The sequence below is a fragment of the Aythya marila genome, assembly GCF_965140915.1.
Source record: "Aythya marila genome assembly, chromosome: 5".
Lineage (NCBI taxonomy): Eukaryota > Metazoa > Chordata > Aves > Anseriformes > Anatidae > Aythya > Aythya marila.
This window is the reverse complement of record NC_139046.1, coordinates 21,422,167-21,445,092: the sequence shown is the minus strand read 5'-3', so window position 1 is coordinate 21,445,092 and position 22,926 is coordinate 21,422,167. Positions and strand designations below refer to the sequence as shown.

Sequence of the window (22,926 nt, the reverse complement as noted above, 5' to 3'; positions counted from 1 at the left end):
CTGAGGGTCAAACAGCCCTCACCTGCAGCCCAGCCATGCTAAGACTTGTGTGGGTCACGGCATTGGTGGCGGTGCCCTGGGACAAGAGGTGGCTACAGAAGGGAGGGGGCACACAGCACCCTGCAGAAATTGAACACCTGATCAATGATCTCCAGGTTGCAGGCTCTCAGGACTGGATGAGAATCTCTATTTAAAACAGAGCAGCAATGCCGGACCCTGGTGCTGGCTTTTCCTTGTTTTCCCTTGCTGAGCTGATGACACTGTCCTTCTAGTCCCCACCTCTTGATGATAGCTACAGCAGGAGCAGAGTAGTCTAGAAAGTGCCTAGGCAGCACTGGGTTTCTGTTCTTGTGCTTGCATCTCAGTGCAGACTTCAACCTTCTTGGCTACATGAAAATAATGGATGGAAGAAGTTACTTGGATGTATTAGGGACTGAGTAAGAGTGTGTGTCCTCTGATGCAGGTGCTGGAGCAGCAGCTCACTTCCTTGAGGAGCCAGCTCCAGGGGGCTACTTGAGGTGAGCTGTGGAGAGGTGTCCCAGGGGATGCTCTGACAGCACCCAGCAGAGCTCCTGTGCTCACGTCAGCTGCTCAGAAGGAGCCACGGGTTCATGGTGTCCCCAGAGCTCACCATTTATTATCCTGCCTGATAGCCTCTGAGGGGCTGTGTTTTCCATAAGGGCCCAATATCAGCTTGTGACGACAGCTGCTGCTGTGTTCATATCGTTAGTCCCATCACTCCCAGATACACTTCAGGCTGCTACTGCCCTGGTGGTAGCTTCGAGGAAGAAAACTGAGCCCTCCTGGCTGATGCCCAAGGTGGGTGAAGCCAGGCCAGCTCTGCCTGCTGCTGACTGTTGGAGGGGCTGCCTTTCTCTTCCTCTGGCACCCTGCCAGCCTCCTGGCCCCCATCCAATCCAGATAAGTGACTGAAATATACTTACTGATACCTGGCTATCCTGTGCCCTGCATGAAAAGACTGAAATGACCTCAGGGCAAGTCCTAGCACACCACCGTTGGCCCGCAAACTGTGGCAAGCCTAAAAGCTTTGGGACACAGACCAAAGGCTGAAAAGATAGCATTTTTCTGGAGTCTGCTCCCTGCAGACAGGAGGGGAGAGGTAGCAGTGATATTCAGAAGCTTGTCTTGCTGCCTGCTGTGCTAGGATTTGCTCTGCAGCAAGGTCTTCACAAGGCGCTAATGAAAAAATCACTATGATTTGAGCCCAACTGTTGGTCCCTGTTCCCAGGAGGAGCTGTGGTAGCCCTGGCATTTGCTGGGGATACCACAAGGTCATAAGACCATGGGAAGGCATTGCTGGTCCTTCTCCAAGGTTGGGTTGTCCTGCTGCATGGGGGCACCCTCATGGCCCCCCCCAGCACTTCCTGTGCACAAGGCTTTAAACAGCTCATGTAGCCCTTTCCTAAGAAATTACTCATTTTAAATAGCACACAAAGACTTCTGGAAGAAGGGTGACCATGGAGGTGGACCTTAGGCTGCCCGTGAGGGCAGCATCATTTAAACACAAGCCTCAAAATAGTGTGGTTCATTGCAAGGAACTACTTTAACATGTGCTGGGCTTCATGTGTTGTGGGTAATGAGGAAGGCTTCAGCCTGAGCAATTCAAAATGCCAAAGGAAGGGCAGGTGATGAAAAATTGAAGGGTTATTTCAGCCTGGGGAAGGGGCTGATAATCCTGATACTGTCCTGCAACTTGTTTCTGCTTCATTAGGTGTGTTTGTGGTGTTGGAAGTGCTGGATGGCCTGTTTTTCCTTAATTACCAGGGTTCATCAGCATATTTCTTCTGACTCTCCTGCAGCTCTGTAGCTTAGGGCTGGGTTTGGGTCTTCCCTGGAGTTTCCCTTTCAGGCACAAAATTCCTGGTTACATGACTGAAGAGAAATTATGTGGTCTTTGGAGACATTCTCCATCCTTGCCCCTGGAGTTTTGGGGAACTGCTTTGTCCTGCTCCCTGGCAGCCCTGGCTGAAAGCAGCAAGCCTGGGCACCTGAGATCCCCCTGTGGTACGGAGGTGACTTTTGTGGTCAGAGGGCTAAATCGCCAAGTCTTTACTCTGGCAGCACTTTGTGTATATGGAGCAGAGGCTTGGGAGTGTGTCTTTGGGGTCAGAAATCTCAGCTTGGTCCAGGTGGCTGCAGGTGAAGACAAGAGTGAGCAGAGCTGGCTGAAAGTACCTGCTGTCTCCACAGCTCTTGGAGACCCCATCCTGCATCCTCCATAATGCTTTTTAAAAGGGCAGAATGATTCAATATCCTGCTTTCTGGTGCAGCCTTCTTCTCAGCTTGATCTGAGAACTTGGTAGTAAGTTGTGGTCACCATGACTGAGGCCAGAAGTCCCTATGTCCATCTCCTGCTTCCAAAATAGGGACAGACCCTTCTCCCATTGCCCTTTTCCTTCCCCTCAAGCATTGAAAAGACTCATGACCACCTTGTTATTCACCCCAAGTGAATATTCCTGCACATTCCTGATTTCCCTCTATTTGATTTGTACTGAAATGCTGGGTGATAGTGTTAAGGCATTTTCATGCTGACTGAGCTCAGTTTTTTTTTTTCTCCTAATATTAATAGTGCTTAAGTGAAAACTGTCCACAGCCCATTTCTTGCCAATACTGTTACAGTTGATACAGCTTTAATGTTGCTGCAAAAGTATCTTGGGTGATCTGATGAACCTATAATGATGCTGGGAGTGACTTGACTCAGAGCCAAATATTGCTTTTGGAAATACTAAAGTGATCAGTGCTCCTAACGAAGGAAAACAAACACCCTGCCAAGCCATAGTAAAATTGTCTGAACAGATGCCTTCTGCCATAGTTGGACACCTGTGAAGGTAAAGGCAGCAGTCCTGCTTCCTAAATCACATGCAGGCTAAGAATAAAGTCCTGCTTCCTAAAATCACGTTAAGCTCTTTTAGGCTAAGAATAAAGTATGTGGTGATCAACAAGTGGTTTGATGGCTGGACTTGGTGACCTTGGTGTCTTCCAGCCTGAATGACTCAATGTCTGACTGAATTTTGAGAGCTGCTCTGTAAGGATGGAGCTCTTCTTCCAACACCAGGGGAAGGTCCCTTGTCACCCACCGGCCCTATGATGTGCTCCAAGTGGAGCACATCACTTAAACCCAGGGCCGCATGGGGCAGAACCTCTGGAAGCAATTTATTGAGCACTTCAGGTCCCAGGGCCTTTCCAAGGGATGGCTTCTTGGAGGAAACCTGATTAGGGAATGAACATGAAGTGCAATAGCCAGTCCTCTGTGTGACTCTTTGCCTGCAGGCTCCAAAATGCTACCTTGCTGTTAGGGCATGATTTTTTTTTTTTTTTGCTCGAGATGGAATTATGTGGGATACATGTATAGATCTTAGATCTGGATTACAAAGCACCCACTGTAACTGCTGGATTTGGGGCTGCTGAGTGACAGTAACCCTCAAAACTTCAGGGCCAGGGGAAATGTTACCTTCCCATTACTTAAGCAGTGGGGAGGTTACACACCAAGTCCCTGCACAGTAGGTTAAATTTAATAACCCATTCTGCTGGCTTTGCTCAGCAAATTCTGCAAGCCAGCCCACTTTGCTCTGTTCAACTACTGGTGTTCATAAACAGCCCCTTGTCACAGGTTACCATGCCATCACTGCTACATTTTGGTTCACAGCAACCTTTTTACCTCTGGCTTGCCTCCACTGATGCAGGTCTTCAGCAGGTCTCCAGCCCTGCCTGCCCAGGAGAGGAGCTAGAAGTCCCAAAGCCACCTTGATGCACACCTGCTTCTCCCCTGTACCTCGTCTCTGCAAAATCTGCAGCAGTAAATACAATTGTGCTCAATGTTGACCAAATTCCCTGCTGCATGTGAAATGTGGCCCAGGGAGCTGTCTGTCTGTTCATCCCCTGGCCTGAGGCACATCTGGCAAGTACATGCATCTTGCAGCCCAGGAACTGTTTATAAATAGGTTTTATTTATAAAGTCAATTTACATAAAATAGGATACTCTTTTTAAAAACTGCATATGTACAACTTAAGAAATCCTAGCAAGTGCATACAAAAATGCCTTCAATACATTTTTTTAAAAACTTCAGTTTCAGAGAAGTGAACCTTCACACCAGGCAATCTCAGACACCGTTGTAGGACACAAGGTAACTTTACAGTATTTTACTAGTGTTTGGAGGAGAAAAAAAAAAAAAAACACCTTTTATCTAAATCATGTATGTTGCCAAAACATTCTAGCTGGCAGTGTTCAAGAACAAGGGAATAGGAGTTGCTAAAAATAGAACTGTCTCCTCAACCCTTTTCCCTAAGGTTTCTTGTACAAAAATAAGTCTTCATACACCACTGTTCCCATAGGCAGTTCAAGTTGCATATAAAACAGAATCTGACACTATAAAAAAAATTCCCTCCCCCTCCAGAAACAAGGAAGCATCAAGTAAGTTTGTTTTTCTTGCTTTTTGCCACTCCACCAGTTGCTCAGGCATCTTTCTCTGGAGAAAGCAGGTGAGCACCTTTTTCCATCGGGCTGCCCCGGAGCGGGGTCGTGAGCATCATTGCACTTCAGCTGGGGGAGCCTCGGAGCCCGGCGAGGAACACAGCCAGCAGGGTCCCACCACGGCTGGGTGAGAGGATTTGGGGGAAAGAGGTGGTTTTTTAGGGGGGTGGTGATGTGATGCTGGCTGCTACGGAAGACGGAGGGCCCTGAGGTATATCTGTAAAGAGATCGCAAACCCCATGTTGATCCCTGGAGCGTTGCTAAGCATGAATGAAGAAGCAGCAGCCCCCCCACCCCACCAGAAAAGCAGCCCCCCAAAGCGTGCTCACCTCCCGGCAGCTCAGTAGCTCCCGAGCCAGCTGGTGAAATCCAACAGCTCCCGCTCCTCGGGGCTGAGCTCCCCATCGTAACCACTCTCCTCGGAGGAGCAAGGGGAGGCGGAGGAGTAACCACCGCTGCCGCCACCGCTTTCCCCGACGGTCGCCCGCCCCGGACGGGGCGGGCGGCCGTCGGGGAAAGCGGCAGCGGCGTCGTGCTCGTCCAGGAGCCGCTGCAAGGCACGGATGTACTCGACGGCGGAGCGCAGGGTCTCCACCTTGCTCATCTTCTTGCTGGCGGCCCCGTGGGGGACGTGCTGGCGGAGGGCGGCGAAGCCCAGGTTGACCAAGCGCACCCGGTTGCGCTCCCGTTCGTTGCGGCGAGCCACGGCCGCCGCGGCCCCCCCGGTGCCCGGGAGGGAGGCGAAAGCCAAGCGGCGCTTGCAGCGCAGCAGCTCCGGGGATGGGGGCCGCCGGCGGCCCCGGGGGGCGGAGGGGTGAGGGGGGAGCGGAGGCAGAGCCCCGCTGTTCATCGCCGTGAGGCCACGGCGGCGGAAAGGGGGAGAAAGTTGCTGGGGGGGGAGGTTGGAGTTGAGAGGAAAAGTGAATCGAGGGGAATGCAAATTGGGGGAGAGGAAAGTGGAGCGAAATGCAAGGAAAAGTGTAGCGAAGTGTGGGGAAAATGCAGGTAGAATGCAAAGAAAACGCAAGCAAAATGCGGGGAAAATGCAAGAAAAAAAAATGGAAATAAAATGCGGGTAAAATGTAAATAAAGTACAACCAAAACACAGGTAAAATGCGAGGAGAAATGCAAATAAAATGCAAGCAAAACTCGGGTAAAACGCAAGAAAACCCGCCAGTAAAAATGCAAGAAAAACGAGAGTAAAAATGCGAGCAAAAACGCGAGAAAAATGCAAACGGCCACGCGCGTAAAAATACAAATAAAAACGCAACAAAAAAACTGCAAATAAAAAAATAAAAAAAAATAAATAAAATAAAAAAAAAAAAAAGCAGGGCCAGGAGCAGCCCCGACCGAGGGGGGAATTGCGGCGGGGGCAGCGCCGTGTTGCCCGCCTCCCCCCCTCCCCAAGCCTCCTTCCCGCTGCCGGCTCCGCGGCTGTGCGGCGGGCGCGGCGCCGCCCGGTGCTTATCAACGCCGCCGCTCGCGAGCCCCCGCCGGCCGCACGCGCCCCGCCACGCGCGCCCCCGTGCCGCCCCCCCTCCCCGCCTCCTCCGCGCGCGCCCGGCGCGTGGCGCCGCCGGCCCCCGGTGCCGTCCCGTCCCGTCCCGTCCCGTCCCGTCCCCCCCCCGGCTCCATCCCCAGCCCCAAACCCCGCCCGTGCGCCGCGCCCCCGGGTGGTGGGTTGGGTTGAGTTGGGTTGGGTTGAGTGTTTTTTTTTTTTTTGGCTTTTTTGGGGGGTGAAGGGGAGGTGTGGGGCTGCTTGGGGGCACGGCGGGGAGGGGCTCTGCCGGGTCTCTGCGCCCCCTCTCCCCAAAAAATGAGTGCGAAGGGGTTGCGGGTGCTGGAGGGTTTAGGGTTAAGGGGCAACCCCGGGGGTCAAGGGGGTGATAGGGAAATGCGGTGTGTGAGCTCGGCTAAAAAAAAAAATAAATAAATAAAAATGCAAACTAAGCCAAAGTGAGAGATGCAGAGTTAAACCCTGCTGCTCTCAGCCCCACCTTGCATTTCTGGGTGAGGAGCGGGACCTGGGCAGCAGGCGATGCCCCCACCCATGCAGACCTGCCTCCCCCCAGGTAGGTGCAGCAGGGTCTGCTCACAGCGTGGGGTGCGTTTTGCTGCGGGAGGTCCAGGGGAGCTGCTTGCAGGGGTAAATGAAGCGGCGTGCAGTGTTTGCAGGGTTTGCTCCAGGCTGGTGCTTGGTTTCTGTCTGTGCAAGCTCTGCTTGCCCCGGGGTTTGTGTGGCACTCGCTGGGGATTGGGCTGGGCAGAGAGGGCACTGCTGCAGCAGGGCAGCGTTGCTGGTCTTTTAGTAGCAGGTGCTCAAAAAGTCACTGCTGGTGCAAGCCTTGCTCTCAGGAAAGAGGAAGCTGCTTTCTTATGAGCTGTTCAAGAGAAAACTTTCTGCAATGCTCAAGAGTAATAACTGGATTTTCATGGTACAGAAATAACTACAGGGATTCCTTTTATTATTCTTGGTAACACAAAAAGGCACCTGGGAGCACAGCAGAGCACGCGCTGGGCTCACCCCCGCAGGGAGCCCTCCGTCACATGGAGCTGCTGCACTTGATTTTGCCTCCACTTCTGCACCTCATCAAAAAGTGACAGAGGCCCATCACGACATGGCTGGACAGGGAAAAATGTGAGCAATAAGTGGCAGGGGGTGGCCGAGCATCCTCGGCAAGCAGGTGCATGCCACCTGGGCTCTTCTTGCACTGTTTTTGCTGGAGCAGGGCTGGAGCTGCTGCTTGGATGTATCGCTGGCACAGCTGGCTCCCGAGCAGCCCCAGGTTGCAATGTGAACGCTACGTGGGAAAGCAAAAAGACTTGAGTTTGAGAATGGCGGTGGGCTTTAGAGCCATGAATGTGGTTGTTTCAGTTTTGGGAGGGGATAGAATGAAAGTTGAGTTTGGTCTGGGAACTGCCTGCCTTCAGTTTACACTTTTTCTTGCTGGTTTGTTTTCTCCCAAGCCAAGCCTTGCTTCCGCTCACAGCACGGTCCCACGCTGAATTCTAACCTTGGCAAAACCCAGCGCCCTCCCTCTCCTTCCCTCCTCAAAAAGAGACAGCTGTGGGCTTAAAAGTTGAGGTTTCAGCTTGCTGGTGCCCATGTGCCGTAGGAATGCTAAGCAGGCTGCACGAAGTGTCCTTGTGGTGCCTGGGGGAAGGCAGGCTTTGCATCCCGGGGTTCACACAGCCAGGGCACGCTTTGGTGCAGGGAGCCTTCATGCTGGCACGTTTTATCTGCACACGTGCTCACGAGTGCAGCCGTGCTATGGGCACCTGTGAACCTGCCACGTTTGGAGCCATTCCCACCTGCTGTTTTGCAGGAGGTTTTTCTTTGCCTGCTGCTGGGCTCTGCTGTGAATGACTCGTGCTGCAGTGATGCTGTTGCACTGCTGATGGCTACACTGACAGTGAGAGACCTAGAAAAGTGCAAGGCAAGAAAGCGCCCATACAAACCCAGCCTCTTCTCCTAAACTTCTGTTCAGTCCCACAGCAAATCTCGCAGCTCCTTCAGGGCTCACATCTGACAGCATGGGCAGCATTTCCCTCCAACTCAGAAGTGGGCTGGAGGTTTTTCAGCTCAGCAAAAACACACTCTCAGTTTGTTCCTTTTTTTTTTTTTTTTCTCTTTTTTACATCAGTCCTTTCCTTCTGGCTGAGGTGCTGTGTACTTCCTCCACCACTGCAGATGGGGATACCCGTGCTTGGTTTTGCAGCCCATCGATCTGAAGCTTGCAGCCTGCCACGAGGACCAAGGAAGAAGGCACCTGGAACCCCCTGAGGGTATGTTGAGCCTCGCTCCCCCCTTCCTGTGCTCTGGCTGATAACCAGAGATAAGGGAGGAAGCCACAGACTGGAGCTGTGGTCACCTGTGGTTTTCGCAGCGAGCTGGGAGCAATAAGCTGTGCTCTGGCAAAGGAGAGCAGCTGAGAAAAACTGGCAGCAAGGTGGGAGGGCTACAGGAAGGGCCACACTGATGGCCAGCACATGTGGTAGAAACAGCCAAAAATCCCACCGAGGTACCGGGAACAGGTATCTGCAACCAAACCAGGTAAAAGGTCTGCTTAGACCGGGTGGTTAAAGCTCCAGCCCTGCCAGCTTGGCAAGGCAGGAAACAAGCTTGGGTTTTAGGGCTGGAGATGAAACAAGGCAGAGCATCCTCTGGGGAGAGAAGAGCAGCACCTCGAGAGGGGTGTAGGTGAGGATCTGTGTGTTGTGTAGCGAGCTCCGAGGGCGGTGATGGTGCTGCTGCCTTTGAAGCCCCTGCGGGTGCTGCGCCCAGGCCCCCCGAGCCCTCAGGGCTGGCCGGCAGCCCGGCAGAGCTGCTCCACAAAGCCCCCGGGGCTCCGGGCAGGTTTTTTGCGGGGCTGTGGGGACCTCTAGCGTGGGATCCGCCTGTGCACGGGGCTCTCCACAGTCTGGCGCTGCGGGTGACGAAGGAACGGGGCTTTAGGATGAGAAACCCAGCAGGGCAGGGACCCGCCAGCCACAGGGGACCCATCTTTCTGGGAACTGCTCTGGCAGCTCTCGTTGGTGTCTCTGGGGGTGCAACCAAGATGTTTTGCAAGAAAGCTCTTCCTTTCCCGGGCAGAAAAGGAGTAAGAAAAGCATGGCATGCTTTTTTCCTGTGCACATGGCTTTGTGCAATGTGCTTTGTCTTGCATCTCTGTTCTGCAAAGTGCATCTTCCTTCCTTTTTCCCCTCCCCTCTTACTTCTCTGTCATTTTACGGTAGCCACTGATGTGGGATGGTTTTATCTTTTTTCCCCTTCTTTGCCTCATGGGAGGACCGTGGCTATTTCCCGTCACTGCTCCACGGTCTAGCTCTGGAGCCAAGGATTATTAAAGCACTCAGTCACAGAGTCTCCCTTTAGGCAGGTTGTTCTTGAGGCTTCTTCTCAATTTTAATTTCAGGAAAGATACATCCAGCAGGCAGCCGGTTTTGAAGCACAAGCCTCTTCTGGAAGGCATCTGTGAAGCTGCTATTGTCACCTTCAGTGCTGTATTTTTATGTCCCCTGTTTTCATAGGGGGAAAAAAAACACTCTGCAAGCCTGTCACCTGTAAGAGCTGTTCCCTGTGATGCCATGCCACTGCTCCAGGACTGCAGAAAGGCAAGTTAAGGGGAAACAAAGATCAGTTGGGTGATTTTCATGCTGCACAAGACCAGAAGTCACCTGGGCCTGAGGGTCTGTAGCTGTGAGACCATGGGGCTGCAGTGCAGGGGAGGAGAGCCAAAATGTGCATGCACAGGGTGGTGGGGTGCTTTTGAAGCAGGGGTTGTATCTACATATCTGCAAATAACATTTCCCTAACCTTTTTCCCAAGAAATAATTAATGCTTTTTTTTTTTTTTTTTTTTTTTTTTTTTTTCTTCCCTCTAAGAACTTGACTCTGAGCTGCATGGCAAGCCATTTTTCTGCCTGCTTTTCCTCGCTTCCCACCTAGCTGCGTGGCTGCATTTGTGGGCTGCCAGCAGTTTGCTCTGGGCAGGTTTTAACAGGGGAGAAAGAAGAGGTGGGGACTACACTTCCCAAGAGGCTCCACTGTGGCCGTGCCTCCCTTCGGTGGCTTTATCAAGAGCTGGAGGGACCAACAGCCAGCTCTCCCTGGGGACAAGCAGCCATGGGGCCGAGGTGTGGGATGAGGACCGCCAAGTGCCAGCTGATGGCCACCAGCCTCTGCATCATGGTAAGCAAGCAACTTTGGGGGCAGAGGATGGGATCTCTGAAAAATTGGGGTGAGGAGAACAACTGCTTTCACCAGCCCTGCTCGGAAAGGGTCAGCTTTTCCCACGTTCTGTTTTTTGGGTGTGGAGGGGCAAGCAAAGCAAACTGCCTGAGTTATCATTGCGCCCTGCACAGTTATCGTGGGCCACCAGCATCACCGCCCCGCAGCTGATAGACTTCTGGTTTCTCAGGCTGCCGCAGCTGCTTCACAACTGGAAGAGGAAAGGAAAGCAGCATGGGTGGCTTTCAGCAAAAAATAAAGATGTTTGCTCCTCTCTTTTGGGGTTTAAAAGAGAGTCCTGGTGTAATTTCACTCGTTTCTGGGAGGTGGTCACCAGGAGATGGGATGGGTGAGGATGTGCAACTGCAGGGCTTTGGTGGAAGCATGTGTGATGGTGTTCCCTCCGTGGACCCACAGACCTGCCCCACAAAGAAAACACAATTCTAGGGATCCTTTTTAACAGCTTTTTGAAGCAAATTCAAGAAGCACTTCTTGACGTCACAAGGAGTTCAGGGGAAAACACACCACCGTTAGAGCTGATGGGAAGCCATGGACACTTGGGAATGCTTCTATTGGATGCTTCTGAGTTGTAAAGGCTCACTGCATTTTCACCTCATGGACATTTTCAAGCTTCAGAAGAAAACAGAATTAGGTTCTGTAGGTAGTTCAAAAAGTGTTGGTGGCTTGGAAAGAGTGTAATTAAAGGGCAATACCTTATTTCAGTCCACGCCTGAAATTCCAAGTTTGTCAAAATTTCATCTTTTTGGGACTTGTGGCTGTACATTGCTTGTTCTTCCAAATGACCTAAGGTGTCAAAGGAGGACTGCTACCAAACACGTTCAGAGGAGATGCTACCACGCAGCTGCCATGGGTGGCTAGAATCACGTTACTGCTGTGTTGGAGGATTCCTTGGGCTGGTGTTTCTCAGAAATCTGAGCTAGCTGGTGTTGCACTAAGCATTTTGCTGGGCGTGGATCGAGATACGCAATAACGCACAGCATGAGGAAATCATAGGTGCTGTAAATTAGGTTATTTGTAAGCAGAAAATGCTATGGTTTGGAGGAACTTAGCTTCTGAAACTATAGTATCATTTTAGTATGTATGTGTCTAGGATTTGTCCTGCTGTGTGCATTTTGGGGTCTGTTCAGTGTTGTCCTTCATGGCTGTTTGGATGTCGAGGCTGTCTGCCTGTGGATAGAACTCAGGAGCATCCAGACACATTGTGTGCACTTAGCAGGACCTGCCACTGTGTAAATCCCTTCCTCCAAACCTTCCTTTGCAGCTGCTGGGGCTGTCCATCGCCACGCTGAGCACAGTCACCCACTACGGGCTGCGCTTCACCGTCATCAGCAACATCTCCCCCGAGAGCAACTCCTACCGGGTCATCCACCACACAGGTACGTCACGGTTACGCCCCAGCGAGACCTCTGGGGAAGGCAGGATCTGGGGCCTGGAGGATGCTCTAGGGCTAAAGGAGTCCTGCAGGCACTGTTTTTCCCACTGTTTTTGGACCCACACTGCATCTTTCCATCTTTCCCCTGTGCTGCAGAGCAAGCCCAGGGGCAGCTCAGCCAGATGTAGGTGGACCTAAAGGTGTGGTGGGACTGGAGGTGCCACGGGAGCATGGGGAGAGGGGCTGCTACAGGGATTGAGGCTGAATATGGTTAAAAATGATGCTGGGAGGAGAATGGGAGAGGAGAAATGAGTGGAAAAAGCTTTTCTTGGGGGAAAAATGTTTTCATTTCTTTTCCCCTGGTTTAATTTGGGCCCTGGAAGGTACAAAGGTCATAGGGAAAGACTAAATGAAGGAGAAATACAAACTGAGTCTTGGATACAAGACCAGAGCAAAGAGATGAGAACAGCCTGATACTTCACGCTTAGCCCTGAGCCAGGGCTGCAAAGCACTCGGGTACCGGCTGTGGCCCTGCCTTGGCCGGGAGGAAACCAGCGGGCGAGTGGTGCAGGAGATTAGCGGTACGCCGAGCCCTGATAGCAGCCGCGGAGCATCTGCTGCTCTTCAGCATCCCCAGTTTGGGGGCATCTTTATCAGAGGGCTGAAGTAATTGTCAGCTTATGGGCATCCTCCCAGGGTGCCTGGCTCTGCTGGAGCTGGGGTTGCTGCTCAGAGGCCTGCAAGATGAGCAAAGCAACTGGGAAATGATGAGTAAGTTATAAAGCATTCGAGTTCTGCAAAGTGGTCTTCTTACACCACCTCCCCAAAATGCAGTTTTTGTCCTCTCCCCGAGCAAAAGCATTTTGCCATTAGTCCCCTCGAAGTCTTGGTGTCTGACCGCAGATCCCATGTCTGGCTTCCTTCCAGCTTTCTACGTTGGCATCTGCCTTAGCATGACCCTGATCCTCGCAGCCCTGCTGAGCTCGGCCGCCACGGTACGGGAGTCACAGTGCCTCACAGCGACGGTGCGTATCCCTCCCGAGGGGCCGGCTGGGAGCGGGTGGCGTGCAGGCACTCACACCTTCAACCTGCTGCATGCACGTAGGGGTAGGACATCCCATTACACCACACTGTGCTGCAAGGGGATGTTTTTTATAATGCACAGCCTGGCCTGACCCCGTGGGGCTCCTCCAGCTGAGGATTGCATCTTTATGCACCTTGTTGTTGGCTTTTTGGTGATGGTGGTGGGGTTTTCTTGTTTTGTTTTGTTTTGTTTTCCAAAGCAATTGCAGTTATGATGCACTTTTTGAGCAGTGTTTGAGCCTGGACTGTATGCTTTGCAGGAAGCCATGCGATTTCGTTAAGTTCTGGGGAGAAAAGCTCCCATTTTGGCTCATCGGTGCCTAGGGGCTGGGGTGACACGCTTCCCACGAGGCTGGTATTTACGTGCTTTCTCCAGGCTCCTGCTGGCTTTGCCCCAGCACCTTCACTTCGGCTCCTGCCGGCTCCAGGCCCCTTTTGGCCGCTGGGGGGGGCCGGGGAGCTGGCGCTGGGCAAGGCACAGCCGTGTCTGGGTAGCAGCCGAGAGCCCTAGGAACAGTCGAGGAGCCCAGGGCGGCCAGTTTATCCTCTGGGATTTCTCCTGGCTTTGGGACAGGGCTGGAAAGGTGCACTTGTCCTCCCTGCAGAGCTCTGAAGCACCTCCTGCACCGCTCCTCCTTGCACAAACAGCTCACCAGCATGGTAACAACTTGCATCGCAGGGTTTCTATAGGGGACCTTTTCCTAGACCTCTAAGTTGGCATACAGCCCTTTAAAGCTGTTGATATCTTGCAGCAGGGATTATCCTGCAGCTGGTTTCCCCACCAGTCCCTACCCACATTTGATCTTGGATGTGAAAGCTGGAGATGAAGGCAGAGAGCCAGCCTCTGAGGTCGGATGTGACCACGGGCAGGAGTAGCACAAGTCAGACCTTTGGGGCTCTGAACAGTCTCCTCCTTCAGGAGGGCTGCATATGCAGAAGAGGGGCTTCAGTCCTTTTTGTCCTAATGACAACGATGGGTGCAGGGTGGTTAGAAACCAGAATGAGTTGAATCAGCAGCTCATGTCATAGCTGCAGCAGCGGCACCAGCACAGGCAGAAACCTCTGCACACCCACCAGTGCTTGCAGGGAAGCTGGTTCCTGGAGAACAACTGAGATCTTAGAGATAAAATATTACTTTCAAAAATCCTGGACTGTTATTCCCAGAGCTCCTCTTCAATGGGGGAGCAGTGACTGGTTTATTGACTCTCCTCCAGCTGCAGTCCTGCTTCTTGGTGATATGCAGTGCACCAGGCAGGCAGCCCTGAATGTAAACATCCTGCAGCTCTCATGGCCTCTGAAGGCCATACTTCTATTGAAGGGGAGGAAAAGGAAGGAAAACTGCAATTTTGCTAGCACTTCTTGTACAAAAGGAACTGGCTCTGACAGCATTTAAGGCACCGTGTGATGGTAGCTGGTCAGACAAGGAGAGAGGGGGGTGGGGGGCGGCAGAGAACAACCAGAATATCCCACCTGAAACTCTCACACTTGAACTTTCCAGCCTAAAAATTACTCAAAATAAGTGTTTGGGATGGATCAACTGTTTCAAGCAATTTCTGTGGTGGAAAAGGCTCGGTGGATGCCCAGTGTAACCCAGCTTCTCACTGAGTGATGTGCCAGCAGGGCCAGCACACAGCACAGGCTGTTTGCTTTACTGCCCCCAGGTGTGTAATTGCAGGCAAGTGCTTTAAGGGTCCTTGATAACCCAGCAGCACACTTCAGCATCTCGGTTTTGCTGTGAATTTGTCTCTTCATAGTGCTGTAACACATCTGTGTGACAGCACTCCCCAGGAGCAGGCATTGATGCTGCGCTCAGCTGGAGCTGAGGAAGGGTTCCTCCTGCAGACAGAGATTGCAGGCAAGGCTTAAATGGAAAGGCAAGCACGCCACGTGCTGTTAGGTGAACTGGGGGAGGGAGGGAGGGCTGCAATCTGATGGATGCAATCTGAAATTATCTATCCCCTTCCCTGTCCCTGGGCTGTGAGTTATTGCAGGGGGAAGCTCTCACAGCAGCACCAAAAAGCAGCCAGAGCAGGGGAGGTCACAGATCTGCTCCTTCCCTGGCTGGGGGGTGGCTTGGCAGAGCTGCCCAGCCCGCCTGGGGCCAGAGCATCCCTCCCTCAGCCCCAGTAACTTTCCCTTTGCTCTCCCGAAGCATCAGCAAGGTGCTGCTGGGGATGCTGCTAACTGCGTGGCACAGGGAGGATGCTGATGCTCAGGGACTGCTTTACCCAAAGGGTAAGCATGAGAAGGGTGAATTAAAAGTTACGCCCACCGAGAGATGGCACACCATTTCTGCAGATGCTGCTGAGTCTCTAGGGGCTGAATTGTTCCTTGCAGCGAGGACGGGAATAAGGTCATTCATAAAAGAGGGACTGATGGCGGAGGGTGACAGTGGGGCTGTCCTCCTCCAGGGAGCCCCTCCACACATCATGTGCAAGCTGCATGTTGCCTTTTCATTTTTATTTTCTTTTTCCTCCAAATATCTTCTAATATAATCAGAAAATTGCACTTCTAAAAGTGCTTTTGGCCAGGAAAAGGAGACAGCAGCCTATGATTCATTTATAAGATGCTCTGGGAGCCGTGTAATTGCTTTGCACCGGCTGGAGGTCCCCAAGGGGCTGCGTCTCTATTCCCAGAGACGCTAGGCAGAAGTAAAGGGAGAGCTGATGCTGAAGGACTGTGGGCTGGAACTGAGGAAGGGAAGATGAGCAAGCGGATTTGATACTGCTGTTTTTTCTGGCCCCAGAGGGATGTCGTAAGTGTGGGAAGGATGGGAGAGTAAAAGGGGAGAAATCCAGGTGATGCCACTTGCATGCTGGGGTTCTCACTTCACAGGTTCACAGCAGGTCCTCTTGATTATGGGAGAGCTTTCCCATTGCTGCCAGTGTTGGTTTTTCATCTACCTTAATTTTCTTTTCTTTTCTTTTTTTTTTTTTTTTTTTTTTCAAGCCTGATTTTGGTCCTAAATTGGATGAAAACATTGACTCTGCTATGCTGTTTGTCTGAGGGTGGTGTAAAGAGGCAGCAAAATGCCAGGGCTGGTTCCATTGTGGAACAATCTGAAAAGTCATTCTGCTGGCATGTTCTTATACATTTCCAGGATTTGAAGTAACACATTTTCCTTTCTTATAGTATATGGAGGCTTTCTTTTTCTAAAAGCTTTTTTTTTTTTTTTTTTTTTTTTTTTTTTTTTTTTTAAAAAAAAAGCCATACTTCTTAAGCAAAAGTTACTCTTTTTCCTTCCCTTAAGCTTGCATTTGGTAAAATTTCATGAAATATTTAATCTTTAAGTGATTTAAACTAGGTCATATTATTGAAGTATTCAGATGGGAAAAAAAAAAAAAAAGAGAGAGAGAAAACAAAATAAGCTGTAGTCAGATGGGTAGTTTTCTCCTGACGCATAACTCCTTTTTGGAAGAGGGACTGTTTCATGGAAAAGCTTGTAAGGGCAATAATTTACAACTGCTGCTTATTCATCATCACTTGCCATTCTCAGACTAAGCTGTGGATTCATATTTGATGAATCCATTTGGCCTTCAAACGTTTTATAGGCACTTTTTTTTTCTTTTTAATGTGAACAAGATCCTTTGGTCCAGCTGTCACAACAGGTACTGATGTTTACATCAGGATTGGCTTTTTGTTTTGGACTGAATTTCTTCAAATAAAGAGACAGCACGTCTGACTTCCAGCTCTGTGAGCCTGGGGAAGAAGACAAAAATCAAGCTGCCTCCTGTGTCATTGCTGTCATTGTTTGGACTCCCCAGGGTCATTTGCTGGCCTTGGTTGTATTTCTGTCTTCCTTTTGTCTAAGCAGGTCAACGTGGCCATGCAGCTCCGACATAGCTGACAGTGCTGAGATGTGGGCCAAGGGAAAGTTCAGCTCCTTTCCCAACACTGGTTGTTCTCCATCCCACTTCTTTATGGACTATTCATTTATAGACTTTAGAGTTTTCCCCTCCTTGAAACCCACAACTGACTTTCAGACATGGGGGATTGGATCCCTCGAGAGAGGTGCTATTTTTGTGCATGCTCTTGCTTCATAAGGGGAGCATGTAAACATTATTTATTTATTTATTTATAAGAAGAATTTGGGCATATTAGGTTAGCTGCTCCACAGGAAGCAGAGTGATTTTTTTTGGTCAACCCCTTCAAATGGCCACGTTGTAATCAGAGGGTTCCTGATGGAGAATCATGCTATTGCGCATCCAATTTCTTACAAGTTATGAAGCATACCAAGAGAAAGCAATGCTTAGCTCTAATTTTAACCAAACTTGCTTGAACAAGCACATTAAATATGTTCCTAGCATGTTTTCACATGGATGTCTTCTCCCCATAGCGTAACTGATAATAATTTTCTCTTTATCCTCAGGGGTTTTTCTGCTTCACTCTGGCCTTCTGCGGGCTGATACCAGCTGCCTGCTGGAGATATGCGCGCAGCACAGAGGTAAGCTTCCTCTGCTAGGAAATACCAGCAGCCTCTCATCAGATGCAGGTTTTGTACCAATTTCTCCTTTTAAAAGGGACAGCTGGTGGTAATTAAGCCATCCTCATCAAGGTCTATAGGATGTATGTTGTGTTACATCCCTCCTCTGCAAGAAATAGGTTATTTAAAGGGAGAGAAGGGATTGTGGGGTGCTGGCCCCAGAAATTCTTAGACAGGACAAATGTTTTCTCTTGAAGGTAAATTGAAATATATATCTTGTTTTAAATAGCTTTGGATGTTTCTTTTTTTGAAAAATAAGGTGTTTGGCTTTTGGAAAGTTTTCTTTTTTTCTTTTTTTTTTTTTTTTGTCTCAAATATCGGGCAGTCTCCAGCCAGCTCTAATTCCTGGTAACTTCACCTGGGAGCCTCAGTTCAAAGGTTGTGGCTGCTTGGTTTGTCTCTGTCTCTGTTGAGATCTATGAGAAACACCCAGGAATTGTGCCTGTTAACCAGCAGCAGTGGCACAGTGAAATAGCTAGTGTGAAAAACAGCATTTGGGGTTGACGTCATGCTGGGATGCATGGTCTGGAGGAGAAGACTGCAGGAGGCTTGATTTTCAGGTCTCTGAATTGTTACTCCAGAGCTCGCTGCTGGAGAGCTGGATGGTGCTGCAGATGAAGGGTGATGGGGAGATGTAAGGTATGTGACAGCAGGATGGGGCTTAGTACTTCAGGAAGGCTGGACTTTTAATTCTTTCCTGAGCTGATATCATTTCTTTTCATCTGCTTTACACGTTTACTCCTCTTCCTATTCAGGTGAATTTGCTGCTTCTTGGTCTTAATTCCACCCATGCTCAAAAAAAAAAAAGAGAGAGAGATCTGGGATTGAAATTTTTTGTGGAGCATGGTTCCACCAAAACCCCAGAGATTCAGTCTGTGCTCGGGCTGCTGCAATTGCACCTCTTTGTGCTCACACTCGACCCACAGAACACAGCTCGTAGAAGCTCCATGTTGTAATGGTTTGGTGTCCTGTGGGGAGGTTAAAATCCTGTCCCTGTGGGGCTGTAAGACCAAAGGGCAATGGGGAAGCAGTAAGGGATAAGCTCCTGCCTCTAGAAAGCTTGCCCACAGCTGACCAGGAGCTGAAGATCCTCTGCAATAAGGGTCAGACCAAAGGCACCAGATCTCAGAAAGGCAGGAACACAAAAACCCAGCATGTGTGGAGCAATGCTTTCCAGCTGCCTACAGCCTGTCACTTAGAGATGAGCTGCTGGTTCTTTTGTGTGTGATGTCCTCTGGATTTTTTTTTTTCCTCCATGAATTTGTCCAGCTGCTTTGAAAACGTCAGGTGAACACTGATGGCATAGCAGCAGTGTTCATCTCTATTGCAGCACCACCTGTGCACAAAGGTCCCACCCTTACCTGGCTAAAGCAGTGTCCATCAGAGCTGAGACATCCATAGCAAAGAGTCTTCTTACAGCTTCTGTATAAATTTTCCTTGGTTTCAGGCAAAGCTATGAAAATATGTCATTTTCACACTAGCATTTAAATATGGAAATAATAATTTGCAATCAATACAAAAGGGAGACCTCAAGCAGGGAATCTCCTTCTTCTGCACAGGTTTCTAATGAGAGCTTTAAACAGAAGCGTTGTTACCAAAGAAGTGGCACCAGAAAGTGTGTCTGGGTGGTCTTTGGAAATTGCATTATGTGAACAGGCTGTTTAGATATTCTTGCTCCAAAAATGTGAAATAGGCTGTGAAAAGACCACAAGAAAAAGTTGTATATTGAATGAATAAGGGTATGTGCCATTTAACAAAATATTTAGCTGAGTATATTTAAAGAATGATACCAATCAACAAAACACTTAGCTGAACATATTTAAAGACTTTCTCTGTAAATGATTTAATCGCTACATCTGTTTTTACTTCAAATCATTATCCTGTTTTTTGCTTTGAGTGCCCTGCCCATAAATGCACCCATGTGTTATGGTTAGCTTTAGTACTCATTTTTTATTGTTTGTTTTAAGCAAAACAGAAATAGTTTTCACAAGACAAAATGTTTTTTGTTTTTGTTTCAAAATGTTTACTTTTCAGATATGGAAAAACAGCAATATTTCTGACAACAGAAAAAATAAAATACCATTGGGGATCCCCTTGGGTTTCTCTTCTTGCTAAAATGCAAAGAAAAGCAGGGACTAAAAATGAGGAAAGATTTAATTATAGGAACGTCGCTTACAAAACACATGGAAATTTGGCTTTGCTTGAAAGATAACTTGTCTCACCAGTGAAGAAGAAAGGCCAGATGTGACTGCCTCCCCAGGACAGACAGTGCAGTGGTACGGACTGCTGAGTGGGGTGGGGGATTCAAAAGGCTTGAGAAGTTTCATTATAGAACAGTTTGCTTGTCTGATTTTCTCAAAGTAAAGAGAAAAACTAAACCAGAGGCCCTCACACAGCCTCCTGCATGTTTGTGTTTTCAGAAATAGCAGTAATATGGGGAGAAATCAGTCAAATTCACCAGTATCTTGTAAGTCTGTTGGGATGAGCCCTTCCCTCCTTCTGCAAGTAGGAGCTGGGAAGTTTCTTATCCCCTGATCCACAGCAGATACTCTCAGTATTTTGTTCCAATTGATCTAAAAAATAAATAAAATTAAATAAAAATCCTTTATAGAACAGAACCCTCTTACTGAAAATCATCCAGCTAGAATGGAAAAGCCCAATCTTCAGCTGAAAAAGGGTTTTGATGGTTATTTTCAAAAGGCAGTAGATAGAAGTGTTGTTTGAACATGATAAAAGCAAGATGTCCTTTTTGCCTTTGACTCTTGAGAGACCTGTTTACAGTACTTCTTGCAGAGAAGCTGTGCAGGACATGAGAAAAAGACAATTCATTTGTAAATATTCACTGTTCTCAGACCTCGCCACTGTAAACAAAATGTGAATCTTTCTCATTTCCCATTCTCTTCTGCTTTTCAGGGTTTCTATCCCTCCTAATTGAATTATTTCAGACATCTGTCATGGCTTTTTAATTTCAAGTTACCTACTTTCCAGACAGACTCAGTGTCACCAGTTTTTATTTGTAAAACAGCTTATCCCAGCTGTGCAAAAATAACAAATCCGGGATTTATTGTGCCTTGCCACAAAAACTTGAATCCTTTGTTCAGCAATGTAGTTAGCCCTTGCTCCATTGGCCTGTCTACGTGGCCAATAACTGGGTTTTGGGCTTTGGGCTGTCTTCTGAGGGTGCTACACATTCATCTGCCTGCATTAAATTATAGGAATTACTGTTGAGAAATAAGGTTCCCTTTTCTGATGTATGCCTGCCTGGTAGGTTTGGCCACAAAATGGTGAATGAAATGGGGAAGAACAAATAAATCAGAATAACATCTTGGATCCTATACCTGTCTCTCTGATGTGTACAACACAGCTTAGTTCCTATGAGATCAACAGGGATCAGCAGTCATTAGCAGGCAACAGTGACTGCTTAAGAAAGGAAGACAGTGTCCCTGCTCTGGCCCAGCTCATGAGGAGTAGCAAGGGTGGTGGTGGAGTTATGAATGAAGAAGCTCCCAAAACACAGTCTGTCCAAAACCAGAGCGTTGAACGTGCATCTGACTTTGTCTGCAGCACATGGCCTTACCCAGCCCCTGCTGTAATAGACAAGGAGGACTTTTGATGTTCTTGCTAACCAATACAGAATGGGTTTGAGGCTTAGTTCTGTGCTTTGCTGCAGAAAAGGCCAGAGGAGCTTCAACGTCATGTCACGTTCTGGTTTTCCCTTTCTCTGCAGCAGCTTAGTACGTGCTCCCAGGAGCCCCATGAGCCCGTTGGGGTTGGGAGGGTGAATCAGCAGAAATAAAATCACTGCAGCTCAAAAGGAGTTCTGCAGCAGAAGAGCTTCTAATTACAGGGTTTTTTTGTTAGGTAAATGTTAGCTTAAAGCCAAATACATTTACAATTTCCTGACTTGGGGGAAATTTTGAAACTAAGCACTGGTGCATATGGTTGTGCCAGGCTTCTTGTTTGGACTGGAGGAGCTGTTCCATTTGCCACAAAAGATACCAGGGGAAAAAAAATGCAGATGTATCCAAAACATCTCACAGCATCCTGTCCTGAGGGTGGAGTGGCCAGAAGATGACAATATGAGCAGCTGCTTTGTGCCTCCTGCATTGGTGTGTATCTGTCCCCACTTCTGGTGTGAAGACCCAATTTCTTGAGTAATTTTTGGTCAAAAGGTTGCTTGACTTTGAACTGGCTGTAATTATGAGGCAATCTCTTAATTTTCAAGTTGCTGGGTGATTTCAGAAGGAGGTTTCCCCAGCAGCTTTCCATCCATGTGCTTAGAAAGGTGTCAGCCTCTTTTGGGTTGTGCTGGACTGCACGTACTCAGAGAGTTTGCCTTGTCCTTGCACATCCGTGTCGTTTCTGCAGTTATGCAAGAAGTTATGAAATGCTTCCCAGTAATTCCTTAAACAGGGTTGTAGAGGTTCTTCTGGTGGCAAGCAAAGTATGTTTTTTTGTTTGTTTCTGTCATTTGTAGCAGTTTATGTTGGGGCAAATTCCTACAGGGTCTGGTCCAGGGTGATGGTCTCACCCTAAGTAAATGCTTTAATGCAAGATTAAGTCCATGATTTCAGTTGGTCTTAAACACCAGCTGGAGGTGTGTTCAGGTGCTTTCTGAAGCTAGAACCAAAGCACACAGGCAGATTCCTTTCTGAAGCAGCGGGGCTGGGACAGGATTGCAGCTGTTCACAGGGGCCTTTCAAGAGCCTTTGCCAAAAGCAGGGATTTTGCTGTTAAAACAATGTGAACAATCAGATGTCTTCCTTGCTCCTGATGTTATTCATATTGCCAGGCACAATTGTTTTAACATAAGCATGAGTTTTTCCCCTGTCTCTGAAGCATGCAAAATTGGAATAAGAAAATAAATAGGGGAAAACCCTCCCCCCTTTTTAAATATCATGAATCTTTCCCAGCATTTGCATTCCCGTCATGTACAAATGCCCCACTCCTCCGGCGAGACAGTGCTGTCCTTTGTCTGACGCGACGCTCAGGCATTCACCCTCTTGCTTTTTATAATTTATCGCTGCCCCAGCTCTGAACCCGTGTGGCCCCATTGCTGCTGCTTCCCGTGGTAGAGCCGGGGATGCTGTTTCCAGCAGCATCAGCCACAGTGCCTGAGGGTGCTCGGATGGTCCTCAGCATCCCAGCACAAAGTGGCACGTCCAACCTTCACGTGGCCATAGGGGATTGGATCTAGTGCTGATACAACATTTTAATGGTAAAATTAATTTTTAAAAAAGCATTTGTCTATACTTTTAGTGGGAAAGCAGTCTTGACTGGCACTGGTTTCACATGCTACGGGCAAGAGATGGTATGATGATAGTTTTGGGAGGTTCATCGATGGTTGGGTGTAGCATCTGAACTGTGGGAGCACAAAGAAGCGGTGTGGGCCCTTGGCAGTACACTGGTTTTGCAGTTCTGTTATAAAATGTGGACTGAAATACTTCTTTTGCTCTACAAATATACAAAATCAAGGAAACAAGAGGACCTTGACACACTGAGGCTGGTGTTACTCATTGGAGGTACAGCCTTAGATCTGGAGGGTTTAAGGGAAAAAAAAAACTTTTGGTGTTTATTAACTACCTGACTGTTTTTTTATTATTTTTATTTTTTGGACTTTTCTGTGAAGTATCTGGTACCCTGCCACAGACACAAACCAATGCTCCTGGGCTCATGAGAAGCACAGATGCTGTGGTGTTCCCTTGCACACTGGCTGGATGCTATGTGCCCTGTTCATCCTGCTGG

At 48.9% G+C, this 22,926-nt stretch overlaps 2 protein-coding genes across 3 annotated transcripts in view; one reads left to right on the top strand and one right to left on the bottom strand.

Moving 5' to 3' along the window:
* Positions 1-4,020: 4,020 nt before the first annotated feature.
* Positions 4,021-5,793, bottom strand: ASCL2 (achaete-scute family bHLH transcription factor 2). Its single transcript, XM_082762220.1, has 2 exons — positions 4,822-5,793; positions 4,021-4,709 (listed from the first exon to the last, which is right to left on the bottom strand). The coding sequence occupies exon 1, from the start codon at positions 5,340-5,342 to the stop codon at positions 4,833-4,835; it is 510 nt and encodes a 169-aa protein (XP_082618346.1). The 5' UTR covers positions 5,343-5,793; the 3' UTR covers positions 4,021-4,709; positions 4,822-4,832.
* A 1,295-nt stretch (positions 5,794-7,088) lies between these two features.
* Positions 7,089-22,926, top strand: part of TSPAN32 (tetraspanin 32) — a 28,073-nt gene continuing 12,235 nt past the window's right edge. Inside the window, exons 1-7 of one of the 2 annotated variants that reach the window (XM_082761739.1) lie at positions 7,089-7,130; positions 8,137-8,278; positions 9,524-9,607; positions 9,878-10,183; positions 11,505-11,619; positions 12,543-12,640; positions 17,068-17,142. In XM_082761739.1, coding sequence (XP_082617865.1) covers positions 10,118-10,183; positions 11,505-11,619; positions 12,543-12,640; positions 17,068-17,142 — 354 coding nt within the window. In that variant the 5' untranslated portion in view covers positions 7,089-7,130; positions 8,137-8,278; positions 9,524-9,607; positions 9,878-10,117. Of the gene's footprint in view, positions 7,131-8,136; positions 8,279-9,408; positions 9,608-9,877; positions 10,184-11,504; positions 11,620-12,542; positions 12,641-17,067; positions 17,143-22,926 lie in introns of both variants that reach the window. The other variant, XM_082761738.1, reaches the window with a different exon arrangement.

Coding starts and splice junctions, on each gene's coding strand:
- ASCL2 (XM_082762220.1), bottom strand. CDS start 5,342: ATGAACAGCGGGGCTCTGCCTCCGCTCCCCCCTCACCCCTCCGCCCCC.